The sequence below is a fragment of the Phoenix dactylifera genome, chromosome 1 (assembly GCF_009389715.1).
Source record: "Phoenix dactylifera cultivar Barhee BC4 chromosome 1, palm_55x_up_171113_PBpolish2nd_filt_p, whole genome shotgun sequence".
Taxonomy (NCBI): Eukaryota; Viridiplantae; Streptophyta; class Magnoliopsida; order Arecales; family Arecaceae; genus Phoenix; species Phoenix dactylifera.
In genome coordinates this window covers 13,995,302-14,009,748 of record NC_052392.1, presented here as the reverse complement: position 1 = coordinate 14,009,748, position 14,447 = coordinate 13,995,302, and the positions used below count along the sequence as shown (strand labels likewise).

At 40.0% G+C, this 14,447-nt stretch overlaps 1 protein-coding gene across 2 annotated transcripts; it reads right to left on the bottom strand.

The window, feature by feature from the left end:
* Positions 1–2,396: 2,396 nt before the first annotated feature.
* Positions 2,397–10,286, bottom strand: LOC103696721 (65-kDa microtubule-associated protein 1-like). 2 transcript variants are annotated; one of them, XM_008778423.3, is made up of 12 exons: positions 10,123–10,286; positions 9,074–9,176; positions 8,909–8,997; positions 8,623–8,826; positions 6,325–6,582; positions 6,035–6,250; positions 5,633–5,788; positions 5,188–5,499; positions 4,466–4,553; positions 3,347–3,495; positions 2,915–3,252; positions 2,397–2,729 (listed from the first exon to the last, which is right to left on the bottom strand). In XM_008778423.3, exons 3-11 carry the CDS (start codon positions 8,978–8,980, stop codon positions 2,938–2,940), a joined length of 1,770 nt encoding a protein of 589 aa, XP_008776645.2. In that variant the 5' UTR covers positions 8,981–8,997; positions 9,074–9,176; positions 10,123–10,286; the 3' UTR covers positions 2,397–2,729; positions 2,915–2,937. The 2 variants fall into 2 exon arrangements, with proteins under 2 accessions (XP_008776645.2, XP_017695993.2); XM_017840504.3 differs by lacking the exon at positions 10,123–10,286 and adding an exon at positions 9,816–10,101.
* Between the last annotated feature and the right edge of the window lie 4,161 nt (positions 10,287–14,447).

Here is a 14,447-nt window from a genome sequence, read left to right as displayed (position 1 = left end):
TGAAGCTACTACAATTTATAGCCGGCAATAAACTAATTTTGTTTCTGTTCTAAAGAATTAACAACTTTTTGAGGACAACCAAACGGTAAGAAACAATTCAGAAATTGGATATCGAGATAATATGTCATGAGAACCAAAGATGTAACAAAATATTGATGAGTAATGAGTCCCAACCATCATCCAAATTGGAGCCAAGCAATCTCAATATGTATGCACATCTCTTGGAGCAAGTGTCTCGACAAACCATTTAAACAATGGAGGCATTTTTTACGCACTTATGCTTGTGGTGGCAGTCTTGCATAGACTTATGCCACGTTATTGTTTTATTCATTTGCTAGAGACTAAGATCCTGTTTGGGAGAGCTGTTGGCAGTAGAGCCGTTAGAAGTAGAGCTGTTGGAAGTAAATCTTTTATAAAAAGTTGTTTACTGTTTGCTAACTACATTTCTAAAGTGTTGTGGCGCTTTAACATTTGTTTGATAAACTAACTGAAAAAAGTACTTTTGTATGACAAAATGACCATAAAGGACATTACTAGTATTATACAATAGTGCATAATAAAATATAATATATATTAATACCTAAATATATAATATAGTATAATATTAATGTAATGTAATATAATATTATTATAATATAGTACTATAACATTGTATACTATAGGATAATAATTTAATAAAATATTAAATTATTTAACATAACATAATATAATATTATATTATATTTATAGTATAATATAATAATAAATGTATAAAATATTATAATTATTAGTATACATTAACTTTTCACTCTTTTGATGATCATTTATTTCTCTAACAAATTTTCTAGCTAGGTGAAAGAATTAGTTAAATAATTATTAATATTTTTATTTATTTATTATTTTATTTCATTGAAATATATTTATTTATTATTTTATTTATTTATTTATTCGTTCATTTATATACATATTTATTTATTTCTTTTTTTTTCTTTTTCTTTCCTTTTCTCTTTTTTTTTCTTCTTTTTTTTTTCTTTCCTTTTCTTCTTCTTTTTTTTCTTTTCTTTTTTCTTTTTTCTTCTCTTCTTCTCCTTCCTTCCCCTCTTTCCTTCTTCTCCTTTCTTCTTCTCCCGCGAGGCCGGCGATGCCAGAAGGGGGCCGGGCTGTGGCGGCCAAGATGGCAGGCCGCGGCGGCCACGGGAGGAGGCTCGAGAGGGGACTGGGACGGCGGGCCCCGACGACCGCGGGGAGAGGGGGGCTCGGGAGGGGGCCGGGACGGCGGGCCGCGGCGACCGTGGGGGAGAGGGGCCTCGGGAGGGGGCCGGGACAGCGGGCCGCAGCGCTTGTCCGGGAGGCAGCGGCCATGGCGGCCCCTTCCTCCCCTTCCTTTTTTTTTTGCTGTGACAAGTCGCAGCGGCGGCTGGGGAGCGCGGCCACGGGTGGCCGGCGTGGTAACTGCCACCGTGGACAGCCACAAGATGCCTCCCAAAAAAAAAAAAAAAAAGGGGGAGAGCTAGCGGCATTGAGGAGAAGGAGATAGAGAGGAAGAGAGAGAGAGAGGAGGGATGGTGAGAGAGAAAGAGACGGTGGGATTAAAATTTTTGGAAGAAAAAAGAAACTTTTAAATGGAGATATTTTGGTCGAAAATAGAACTTCCCGACAAAGCTGAAAACAATATTTTCGGAAAGCTTCAAAATGAAGCTTATGCCAAAAAGCTGTTTTCAGCTTTCCGAAAAAACTGAAACAGCTTTTCCAAAATTTTACCAAAATACATTTTTTTACCTAAAAATACTTTTGGAGGATCAAAAAGTACTTTTTGGCTCTCCAAAAGCTCCCCCAAACCGGATCTAAATAAGTTAGCACCAAACAAGGGACTGAGAAGTTACCAAATACCCCCAAACAGCACCAGAAGTACTTTCCTCTGGCTTAAGCTATGAGGTCTAACTCCTAGGGGTCAAGGTTAGGAATTTGATTAAATTCAATTAAAAGCCTGTTTAGAGAACTCAGCTGGATCGGGCTGCGTTTTCTATTGGATTCAGTCTGTTCTAGTAGATTATATCAATCAGATACCTTTCCAATAAAAATCCTGTAGAAAGAAAAAAAGATTTATAATTTTTTTTCCACTGCAGACCAACAAACCAACATTAGAATTTATGCTAAAATTAGAATGAATTTGTCAAAAAAAAAAAAAAAGAGTTGAATAACCCAACAGACCTGATTTTTATAAAAAAACTTAGCACAACCCTGCTGGATTTTCTAGACTTCAAAATTAATCCCAGATCCAGAACCATCCGGCCTATTGCCACCACGTTATCCCTCTGTGTCTATCCTATCCAAGCATCGTTGGATAGCCATCATACGTTTTTAAGCTCATGATGACCTGACTCGGACCTGGTTGGCTAAACAATTAACTAGCAAGCTTAAAATCCAGAAGCTCAAGCATGCAATGTTGATTGTCATTCACGACCACCATCATCTTGGTTTTCAGACACGAAGGAAAGCGATCTTCGGGTATTTTGTTTTAACAGAAAACTACACGATCAAATGCCCGGTCAACAGAGAACCACAACGCTATTATTATACAGGCCGTTCCACTTCATAGTGGAGGTAATCTGGCTACAAGAACTCGTGAAGACAGCAACGGAATACACTTGCTCGAGTCTGCTAAAGAGTCGTGAAACACACCGTTTGTTTGGGAGTCGCCCAGGTCAAAGTGAATGACAGAACGGCCGCCTTTTGCCTCAACAAAATATCTACAACCAGCGACAACATTACAAAAGATTAATTTGCATCGCAAGACCAGTATTTATCACATAAAAGCTTCTCCGTTTAATATTAATTTATCAAGAATAGAACTTCGTGGGACAAGTCAACCGTAGTATTTATCACATTAAGCCTAACACAAACTGCAACAATAAGAATAGCAAGAATAACTTACCCCATATATGTTTCCACATGATGTCACGGAGAAGCAGGAGCTGGGTAGCTGCCGGGCACAGCAGGGGTTGCATCCTCTTTTGCAATGGCTACGTAGTTTACTGGAGCAGAAGGCCGGTTAGCTTCCCTCTTCCCATCCCTGCTCGCAGATCGAACACCATTGCTGCTACTGTGATGGGTGCTGAGAGAAAGCCTCCTGCTAGGGGTTCCATTTGATGCTCCAGCATTGCCACGAGGGCCCACCACCTTCTTTGGGCCGAGCGGTCTGGCTGGGCTGGGCTTGGAGCCGAACAAGGCTTCTTGTTCCGTGTTCAGCTGCTCGTGGAACCGCTTCTGGTCCTGCAAATTAGGTAGCACAAGAAGGGAGAGAGGTTAAAAAAGAGAGGTAGGGTTGACAGCTGCAATTGATCATGAAAGGGCCAAAATAAAATACCCTTAGTCTTCGCTTCTCTTCCTCTCTGTCCTGCCTTAGCATGGTATACTCATCCAGCATTGCAAGAAGAGGAACGCCATCATACACGAACGACGTGCCCCGATCCTCCTCCCATGCCCGAGTCTTGGCCGTCAGTGTATCGACAAGAGCTAGAACCACAAACCAAAATTTAGCCAGGCACCAATGCCAGAATGTTTAATCCACCATCAAGTATAACTTTTATTGCAAATTCATGGAAAAGAAACATCTTTTGCAAACCCAACGTTGATAAAATGTTCGGTCAACCATCAAATACATGATTGCAGATCCAATTTTAATGTTTAAGTAGCATATTCAGCTTTTGATTATCTAGTGCCATGAATCTACAAAAAATGATTATAGTATCAAATTGATGTGCAATGCAGCAGAGAGTATATTCAAAAATGATGAAACAGGTATACTTTGATATCATTTATTTTTAAAAAAGCAATCGTCACAATTTCTCTAGCAATTGAACTTCCTGAATTCTATCATACTAAAAATATTTCACCTTTTCAGAAGTCTGGCTGACTCAGGCTGGATGCAGGGGAACGGGGAAATGCAAAGGAAATAAAAATGAGAGAATGGGAGCTGATTTTTCCTATTAAGAGATAATTGTGCCTAGAGTGCCTAAACTTGGGACGCCACTGTCATTTTCTTTATTTCCCTAGCATCCAGAGAGAGCTATTATGGTGGAGAAAATTATAGATAGCGTAACATTTAAGCGTGTGGGCTCCTAAGAACCTCCATGTGCGGTCACATTAGCCAACTCATTTTAAAAATTACGACTGGAAGCACACAAATATAAATTAATAAAGCCAGCAGGGCGGGCACGCTGGTACAGCAATAGATAGTATTTAAAAGTAATGGGCCCTGATATGAATAGAAGAGTAAATGTTTTTGCGTCACATTTTTAAGTGGAACTGGTTCTGTTCTGATATTGCTGGGCATGCAAGCACTGCAACCCCTCCTAGTGCTTGACATATACATATGTGTGAACCTTGCCAGTTAATTTACAAAAGCTGATCTTTGTACCTTTGAAAGTCGAGTCTTAACAAGCAAAGGATATTAAGGAACTTTGACGAAGTTGTTTAAACATACCTGGAATTTTATTTACCAATATACGAGCTTTCTCCGCACGCTTGAGGTTTAAGTGTGCACCTCTACTCGCATTATATCTGTTTTCATCCTGAAAAAGAAAGGATAGCATCAGAAGGTTTAAATTAGGAGGTCCGCATGCATGTATTCGGAAAATTATTTGCACCTGAAAAATGACTCTTCTCTGGATAGTTTATCCTCTGTGCTAATAATTTTCTCACAAAGTGTTGAAATAAATTCCAAAACATGCATGATTTCCAAATGACAAGGCCAAGCAAAACATCGCAGGGTAGGTTTCAGAAAGGCACATGGAACATACATGTGAGGTTTGAAATTCAACAGTTATATGTCAACTTTTTGAACACAAAATACATAAACATAATATTTAAGCAGCTTGTATTCTAATGGTCCTAGCTGCAAAGATGCCCCTTCTGGTAAAATTAGTTTGGAAGCAACTATTGCTGAAAGATGACTAGGATGATTAATCTCCAACAAGGTCAATTAAAAGAACAAGAGTTGTATGACAGTTAATCCAGGTTAACAAGGCCAGTATCTTTATCCGTCATCATCATCACATGGTAATATTGAACACGCAAATTCCACAAGCCAACACCAATGGAAGAAACCCAACTGAACTAAGAGTTGAAAAAGATAAAATATAATCTAGATTAGAGAAGTGAATTCAGAACATATAATCTATATTAGAGAAGAAGTAAATTCGGTACCCGATTATAGTCTTCAAGCCAGCTCTCTTCTTCACATGCTGACATCCATTTCTCAATCTTCTCCAAAATTTCTTTTCTGCATAGGGCCTCTTCTTTGGCTTTTAATATCTGATTATCCATGTCTGCTAGTAATTCTGAAGGCTCGACATTCTCAGAGTCAATTAGAGACATGATTTTCTCTCGAGCGGCTGCAGAATCTATCTCAATGTGAGCACGAGCATATATGTCTTCAAGCTCAGTCCGTTTCTTCAAAGCTATTTCCTTCATCTTGCTGGCCTTTAGTTCATCTAACCTTTCAACTTCAACCTCAGCCTTTGTGTAAAGAAAGTTTTTTAAAAAGAAAAGTTAGAGCATGCCAAGTGAATTCACGTTTTATTCAAAAATTTACCCAGGGAACAAAAAACTAAATGGTTTGAAAAGCTCAAAATTGGTGCAACTGACCAACCTGCTCAATCAGATCAAGGGCAAGGGCTCCAGGAACCATGACCTCATCCACTGTTGCAGAGATATTACAAGTAACATGATTGAACAAACTCCGCTCCTCCGTAAGGGTATCCATTAGATTCCAAAGATCAGTCAACCGAGCAGCTAGCTCTTGAAGCTGAGGAGAAAAGAATGAAAATCACTTGTTGCATCCATTAAAAAAAAAGAAAATTACAAAAAATTTCGCAGTTGAGGACTAAAAAAAATATAAACACAAGCACGCAAAATAATTAGGTGATATATGTTGCTACATCTTCTGTTCAGAAAGATCTCGTGTCGTCAATTATATCAATTGTACAGATATTATGCAGTTCCTGTTGATGGTTGAAGAACTAGCAACATAATATTGCAGAACAAGAATTACCTTTTGCAGTCTCATTTTTTTATCTTCTTCAAGTGCCATGACCATTTTAGAAAGCTTCGATAAGGTATCATTGCTAATGCTCTTGGACTGCACGCCAACAGAATCATTTAAGCTAGGATGAACCTCAGTTATAGTACTGAAGAAATCCATCCCTAGGACAGCACAAAGATCATGCACTGTGCTGACAAAGTCAAGAACCTTATGCAGCCTATCACTCTGCCAAAAAGCACCACAAATGTTAGTATGGGTGTAGTGGTTTCAAAATTAGCATGATCAATTTCTATAGCAACCTTTTCTTTCTGGAGTTCTTGGAGTTGAGAGTGGTACTCATCCAACTTCTTCAGGGACAAATCCTCCTCATCAACTGCTGATGTCCCCTTCTGCTCACCAATTTTTAAAGTTCCAGTAATTTCACCCCGTATTTTATGAATTTGTGAAAGCACGTCAGCAAACTCCTTTATTCTCTCCTCTTTCTGCTTGCGTAATTGTTCCAGTGCTGGTGCTATAGTTGCTAATTGCTCCTTGATTGTGCCAGATGATTTATCGGGCTGTAGAACACCAAAGACTTTAATCAAGGGCAACCTAATTTGCAACGATACAAAAACCGACCTCATAAAAGTAACTTTTGCAACTACATTCTCCAAAAGAAACTTGTTATTTTCATGTATATGTTATAGCGTTCAGAGTCACATACCACATTGTCTAAAATACAGTCAGTGTTTTCCTACTTTGATTCACTAATAAACAGATTGTTAGTAATATCACATAGAACAATGCAAGAACTCGATAAGCCACTTATCTGTGCATGAAGAGCTTGCACAGCAAAGAGAAGTGAACTGCACTTTATATTGACTACAAGTAGAAAGTTGCTTTCCATGTCAATATGCACTTCAGTAATATTTCAGCTACTCAGGGATACTTAAGTGTTAAACACGGCATCTCCAAAAGACCCAAAACACGGATCCTTATATACAAGGTATACTGGCTACGCATACCTTCAAATGCATGCACACAAGCAAATACATACCAAACTGGAGTTGGGGGCAAGTCATGGTGGCTAAATGAACAAGAAAGTATGGTTAGAGGGCAAGGACAGCAGGTGAAAGGGATCAAGGAAGAAGTGGGATGGTAGGTTTGACTAATAGAGTAAGGAGGTTTAAGAAATGGAGTAAGGATAAAGCAGTATGTTTGGATGGTTGAAATAGCAAATGGTGGGTTGTAGATGAATTAAGAAGGCGGCAATAGCCCTAAGCAATGGAAGAAGATGGGATAGTTGTCGATAGACAACAAAGTAGGAAGGTGAGGAGGCAGCAAAAGTAGTGGTCAAAGGTGGTATTTTTTGGTGTTTAAGGAGGATGAAGTGGGTCTAAGTATTTAAGGAGGATATAGTGGATGGCAGGGGTAAAGAGGGGCTTTCACAGTCTAACATATTTATATACAGAGAAAGTATGTTCTTTTTCTCTCCACAAATATTTTTAATGTGCATGAGCATTGAGCTCCCGCTGTTGCAGGTTCCAGGGAGGGTGCAGCCTTACGTCGCACGAGAAGACGCGTCTAAGTATTTAAGAAGGAGATAGTGGATGGCAGGGGTAAAGAGGGGCTTTCACAGTCAACATATTTATATACAGAGAAAGTATGCTCTTTTTCTCTCCACAAATATTTTTAGCGTGCATGAGCATTGAGCTCCCGCTGTTGCAAGTTCCAAGGAGGGTGCAACATTACCTTGCACGAGAAGAAGTTGTTTCCATGTTTGAAACCTGTGACCTCCATGTCACAATAGAGCAACCTTACCGTTGCACTAAAAGCCACCCTCCCCATGAACGTTTTCAATTATAAATTCAAATAAAGGTTTTAAATACTAGTACCAAAGCCTAAAACATTTTTCCATAGAAATGATAAAGTGTTGGTATGATAACATGTTCCAAATAATTGAAAAAATGTACCAGCCGGTACACACTAATACACACCAGCATGGACTGATACATCTGGTATATACTAGTACAGCTGTTTCAGCATTTCGACACTTGTAATTCGGCCATTTTTTGTGCTAGAATGGTACGATACCAAACATACCATCCCGCTTCGAGGGTTTTTGAAATCATGATCTGAATGGGTAATATATCTCCTGCTCTACACCTTAAATTATATATCCGAGTTCAAATCTCTATGAAGCATTTGATAAAATTATTATCAATAATTAAAATGCAATATATTATAACTTAGTCTATATGGAGAGGTTGAAGCTTAACTATGAAAATTCAAAATTAACATCTTGAAACTAATAGTTTTTCTTTTCCCAAGCATAAGCTATTATTTTTTATAAAGCGACAACTTCAGCAGAAATCACATCAACTATAAATAATTAAATTCTTATTGTTCTAATTCTAGTTATTTTTTCTTGGTGAAATAGAATTTCTCACTCATAAGCAGCAAGTGATAGCTCATACAAATGCTTCATTATGGCATAGCAAAATGAAGTGTGAGTTATAATCATCTCATGAAGTTTCTAAAGGTGGCCTTCAAGAAATAAAAACACCATTTAAACAGTTAATGTTTGCTAGAGCATTAGTAATAATGTAAAAACTCACTATGTCAATGAAAGAGTTTTCTCCAAGCACAGAAAGAAATCTAGCAAGCTCCACTCTAGAATCAGCCAAGGCCTGAAGAAGGAGAACTCTTGATTTTGATGCCTGATCAACTTTCCTCTTGTAAACATCCAGGCACTCCTGTTCTAGCTGAAGCAGCATTTTGTCACGTTCCTCGTCGCTCTCACCAACCTCATCCCATATTAACTAAAACAAAGAGATCATGCATCTAGTACGCTGTATTGTTTCTTCCATTGAAAGCAAAAGTTGCATATAATAAATGAAATACCTGCAACTGCTGCAGCAAAGAACCACATGTGGTTTCACCTAATAATGGATTCTTGGTTCCTGTGATGGCCATTTGTAGCTCAAGACAATCTACACAGAAAAAGACTCTATAACTGGATGTGTTGTGGTTGCATGATGGTAGAGAATGTGAATCAAGGAAACAGACCTTAAAGTCGGCGCCCTTCAGGAGATTGATGCAGCAAATGCCGTTGTTGTCACTTATCTTTTGGTGGACTTAAATATATCAGATCAGCTGAGTTGCTAGAGTGCTGCAAGAATTTAAAAGATCTGTGAGTTACATCACAACAGGATGAAACAAATACAATGGTATTCCATGTACATGAGTTGAATCAAGTGCTGGGATAGTAGGAGAAATTTCGGTACGCAAGGATAACATTAAAATCTTATAAATTTCAACAAAAATTGTGCAGCCAGGGTAGTATACGGCAATAAGCAATCAGTTAACTGGTAACCATCATCCGTGAAGTTAGCATCCACAATTTTGCACCACATCTACCACGTGGAAAAGTAATTGCAAAAAAAAAAACTATTTTTTAAACATACAACCACCATATTGCCGGAAAAGTTGGATTTTAGTCAAGGCATAATGATCGTATAACAATTCAACAGCAATACGAGCTGTGTCTCTCTGGCTCCAGACAGTGGGTATATTAAGCAAAAAAGATAAGATTTCAACTCAAAATCCCAAAATTTAAGCTTTCGCTGTAGAGAAAGACATGGAAATAAGGAGAAACATAGACGGCACCAGACCAAAGCCCTAAACCCCTGGAAACTCAAAACCACACCAAGCCCACCAAAGTTTTGCCCGCGGAAGAAAAAGGATGAAGAAAGAATGATGTGACAGCTCTAGAAGCTTCAAGATTTCTCTAGCTAACCACTTCTTTCACCTAGTTTGTTTCAATCTCAGGGAATCGATGCCAAGAACCACAGCGTCCGCGCACTCGACCAGAGAAAGACATCAAGAAACCCTCATTCCTACCAAACCAAAATCAATCCGGCCAAGAAACCCGCATTCACCGGGAGTCCCCCCCAGTCCTGACTCCTAAAGCCCAAGATCCCGATTTCCATCAAATCGAGGCCGTTCCAGCGCGAAGAAGTCAAAAAGAACGGCGTTCCTCCCGAGATCACAGAGAAGTAGGGAGCTCCAGCAAGAAATGTGAAAGGAAACGCGAGGAAAAGAGACAGAGGGCTTACCTGCGGCGCCGGAGCGCTAGCGTTTTGAGAACTTCTGAGGAGATCTGAAGGTTCCAGTGTTCCACTCGGTACTTCACCCGCGCCCTCCCAGAGAGAGGAGAGAGAGTCCACTGCTTCTTTCTTCAACAAAGGACAGAAGAGAAACCAGGGACCAATACAATCGAATGCAGCTGTCTCCGTGGGGCCTTTTATCCGTCTGTGAAAATTGTGGATGCGGTCACCTACCAGTACGCTTACCTTCATGAAAACTTTACCTTCATTAATTTGCATGCAACTCCCTCTCTTTCTTTTATTTCACGAATAACTCCCTAGAGTTTAATAAATGCTAGAAAAGTGATACCACTACGTACGACCTTTAGGTTTTTTTTTCCCCGTATACTTCCTTTTTGCCCCCCATAACACTAATACTAAATTAAAATATTCAAGATGTAAAAATAAAATAAGATAAAACTAAGACATTGGACATCATGAATTGTAAAGTCACTTTGATGAAGAGAAATCAATATATAAAAATAAGATATATAAAATAAATAAAAAATCTAAAATTCTAAGTGCAAAATGATCTCAAAAAAATAGAGAACTGATAATCAACTCCAGATCCCAAATCTGTTATTTAAGAAAATTTTAGACATTTTATAGAAATATGTTAGAATAAATTATTGAACTTTGCATTTCAACATAAAAGTGAATTAAAAAAAAAGTTTCCTCAAAATATTTTATATATTTGGTAACATACAAATAGTAATATTTCATCATATGCCTGATATGAGTTAACACATTATTATTTATATGTATATGTGTTGGGGAGAGAGCGGATCCCGGGACTTTAGTCCCATTTTGCTTGAGTGGCAAAGAGGATTGTGCCTTAAATGGGGGTGACTCCTTTCTCTTTAGAGGTGTCTTATAAAGGGCAAAACTGTGCGGATACCCCTGTGATGCTGGACGCGTGGGCCGGAGCTCCAAAGCGGACAATACTTCTGATGAGAAACACAGTCACTTTACGGCCTCAACAACATGTTTTTATCAAAATAAAAAAAGAAAAGACTTAGAAGCAATGTTGCACGATAAAAACACTATAAAATAAATCTAATTACCACTTTAATTTGTATTTGCTTCCGAAAATGTGTATTATATAATATGTATTGCTATAATATTTGCAAGATAAATCATGTCATTTATTTTTTTTATTTTTAAACAGCAGGATACGAAAGACGTCAAACTCATTCTTTGAACCCACCGTATCGACCATCTTCCGTGCTCCCAGGTGATATTCATAGCAGTTGGCCGCTTAGTCTTACTGGTGGTGACCACAGCAACGGCCCTTTGGGCGTTTGATGGATCCAATCCCGTTTCCAGATAACTACGCACCCCTTCTGCTCCAAATTCCTTCCGGCTCGTTTGGTTCCCGGAAACCATGGTCAACAAAAAAAAATTATATATATATATATATATATAATTAGAGTTTTTAAATAAAAAATAAAATTAGTATTTTATAGAAATAATTTTTTTATATTTGATAAAAAAAATATAATGAGCATGAAAAAATTATTTTATCACTAGTTAGAAATTAGATTTTTTTTCTTCAAAATCACCCTTAAACTATCAAAATTTATGGATAGTATTTTTTGAATATAATAGATATTTTTTTAAAAAATACATACTTAATACTATTTTAAAATATACTATTTTTTATAATCAATCAAATATATAAAAAAATTAAAATAATATATTTTTAAAAATAAAATTTTTTTAAGCGAATCAAACGGGTCTTCTAGAATATTTCTAGAAAGAAAGTATCAATGGGAGTGCATCCATGGAAAGAAGGTGTGTATCAATGATTCCATCCGTACTTAAATCCCAGAATCTCTCCCGCCCTCCGGATTCGGATTAAATTAGAGCGTAACAATAAAAAAAGAAAAAGTTGTCAAACCTCACCTAGTAGCCCTACTAAAATAATGCGTGACAACTATCGCATCTTATCATCTTTGTTGTTTGTGACTCCACCTGCTCACTCAATGGGAGCATCATCTGGAAACCTTTTATTTTGTTAAATAAGTCAATTGGCATGGATTACTATAAGCTAGGATTTTCTTGGACCCCTTTGGCATGTATACCCACAAAGCCAGCTGTGGAGACTATGCTTCAATTTTATCGCTTCCACTTGCCTGTAAATTTCTCGCATTCACCATGCGGCAGGGAATTGCATGGAGCACACGTCCATGAGAAGATTTATGATCTTTCACATGGCATTTATACCTGTTTTTAGTCGATTGGGGCCGCCAATATAATTGAATCGACTTAATTCAGGACTTGCAACGGGTCCAATAATGATGATTAGTTTTTAGGATATTGTGACAAAAATCCTCCTTTAGTTGTTCGGAGTTAAGATTGAGAGCCGATAAGCCGCAGAACCAAAGCCGAGCCGTTCCTCGAAGAGTTGCGGAAAAAGCCTTGCAGAGCATGGCCTTCGAGGAGCCCTGTAGCGCCATGAGGGCTCGGTAACTCTCCAAGTGGTCCAAGAGGTCGGTGGTCCCGCTGTAGGGCTCTATCTGAGGCATCTTAAACCTCGGTGGGACTGGCTCGTTCTCGATCTGACGGAAAAAATGTGACTTAGTGGTTTTTTTGGTGATCTCTTCACCTCATATTGTTAGCCGAGGGTTGGTCCCGTATACCGCTTCTCCTTAGTATATTATGTCGTTTCTGGTCCCTTGAGGTAAGCAGGTTAGCCTGAGATGCGCGATGCCGTCTGCAATTGTGCATTTTCCAATAATCCATCGAACCATTTCACAACACCTCATCATGCCAATGCCAACAAAGCAGCAGGGCAGGGTGGCATACCGTGTTCCTAGGCCCTACCGAAGAAAAAAATCTATGCGGTAAACTGGCAAACGGTATGTCAGCCTTTGGACAAAGGAGGTCTAGGCATTCGGTCTCTTTACTTAACTTAACAAACCAAGTATTCCGGGCTAAGCTCCTCTGGTGCCTCGAGGTCGCCCTTGCGCCTTGCCCTCTGATCTTGGAGCGCCTCAATCTGCCGCTCGAGTTTCTCGATCTTTTTATCGAGTTCTCCGCCTTGGGAGATCGCTACGGTGGTCTGCTCCGGTATTGATCGATCCGGGGTTGATTCGGCTTCGGAAGGCTGCGGCCTTTTGTCCTGGTTCTTCTCTGGGGGGACGATCGGGTCGAACCCTGGTGACAGCGCTGTTCTCCATTGTTGACTCTCGAAGAGTCATGGAGATTTTGGCCCTGAGACATAGGTTCATCTGGAAGAAGCACCGATTGGACATGAACCCGCGGAGGGGGCACAGGAGGGCCCTCCATATGTTGCAAGCTTTGGACTGTTGCTGCCAAGGCCTGGACTTGCTCCACCAGCATGTTGAATTGTTCCGGCTGGATCTGAGGAACTTGATCCACCGAAGGCCCTGGTGACGGGTTCTGGACCGAGGGGCCAGGACTCGGCGCACGATGCCGGGAGGCATTAGAGGCTCCTCTGCTCCTCAATCTCATGATCACGACTCGGGCCCTTTCTCTAGCGCCAACTGTTGCTGAAAATTGAACCCGGGGATGACCGCAGACCGAGGAGGAGGAGCTCCGGTTGGTGGTGCGGCGGCAGACGGCTGTCTCCGGCGGATCTGCAAGAACCTATGGCCGGGGGTTCCAGCGTAGGCCCTCCGATGCTTAAGTTAGAGAGAGGGTTTTAATGGAGAGAAGAAAAACAAAGGCATGGATGTGTTTTCAGGCTAGGGCGGAAGAGCAGTCTGCTTGCTTAGAGCTCCCCCGAGATCGAGCGTGACCGTGCAAATTGATGAGTTACCATAAACGACCTGAGATTCCGGGCTAGCTGGCGATTCGTCGAGATCGTGAGTATTCAAATGTTGACAACCGTTAAGGCGGAGATCGCGGGATTTAATCCTAGAGATGGAGGGCTCGATTTTCGGTGTAGAAGGGGAGGTCTACTTCTCCCTTTGACTGGGTCTTTCTTGGTCATAAGACTGACCGGGCTCAACTCTATCGAGATCGAAGTCGTGAGCTCTGTGGCTGTCGGTGCCGAGACCGAACGCTCTGAGGTCGGACCCTCTGAGGTCGGGCGCTCTAAAGTCGGGACTACTAAGAGCATGTTCGCCGTTGTTACCTTCACCATCGAGTGCCGTCAGTTTGTCCGCATGCTTGGAGTGATCCATTTTTCCCCCAACAAAATACATTTATTATAGTAAGTTCCAAGATGAGCGTTCAAATGTATTGAGGCCCCCAGTGTATTTGAGAGTCTCAAATGCTACCTATCTTTATAGCTATAAATGTATTGAAGCCTCCAAATGTATTTATGT

Coding starts and splice junctions, on each gene's coding strand:
- LOC103696721 (XM_008778423.3), bottom strand. CDS start 8,980: ATGGCCATCACAGGAACCAAGAATCCATTATTAGGTGAAACCACATGT. Junction 3,496..4,465: donor ATTGGTAAATAAAATTCCAG/GTATGTTTAAAC, acceptor TTGTGGTTCTAG/CTCTTGTCGATACACTGACG. Junction 3,253..3,346: donor AAGAGAAGCGAAGACTAAGG/GTATTTTATTTT, acceptor CCTAATTTGCAG/GACCAGAAGCGGTTCCACGA.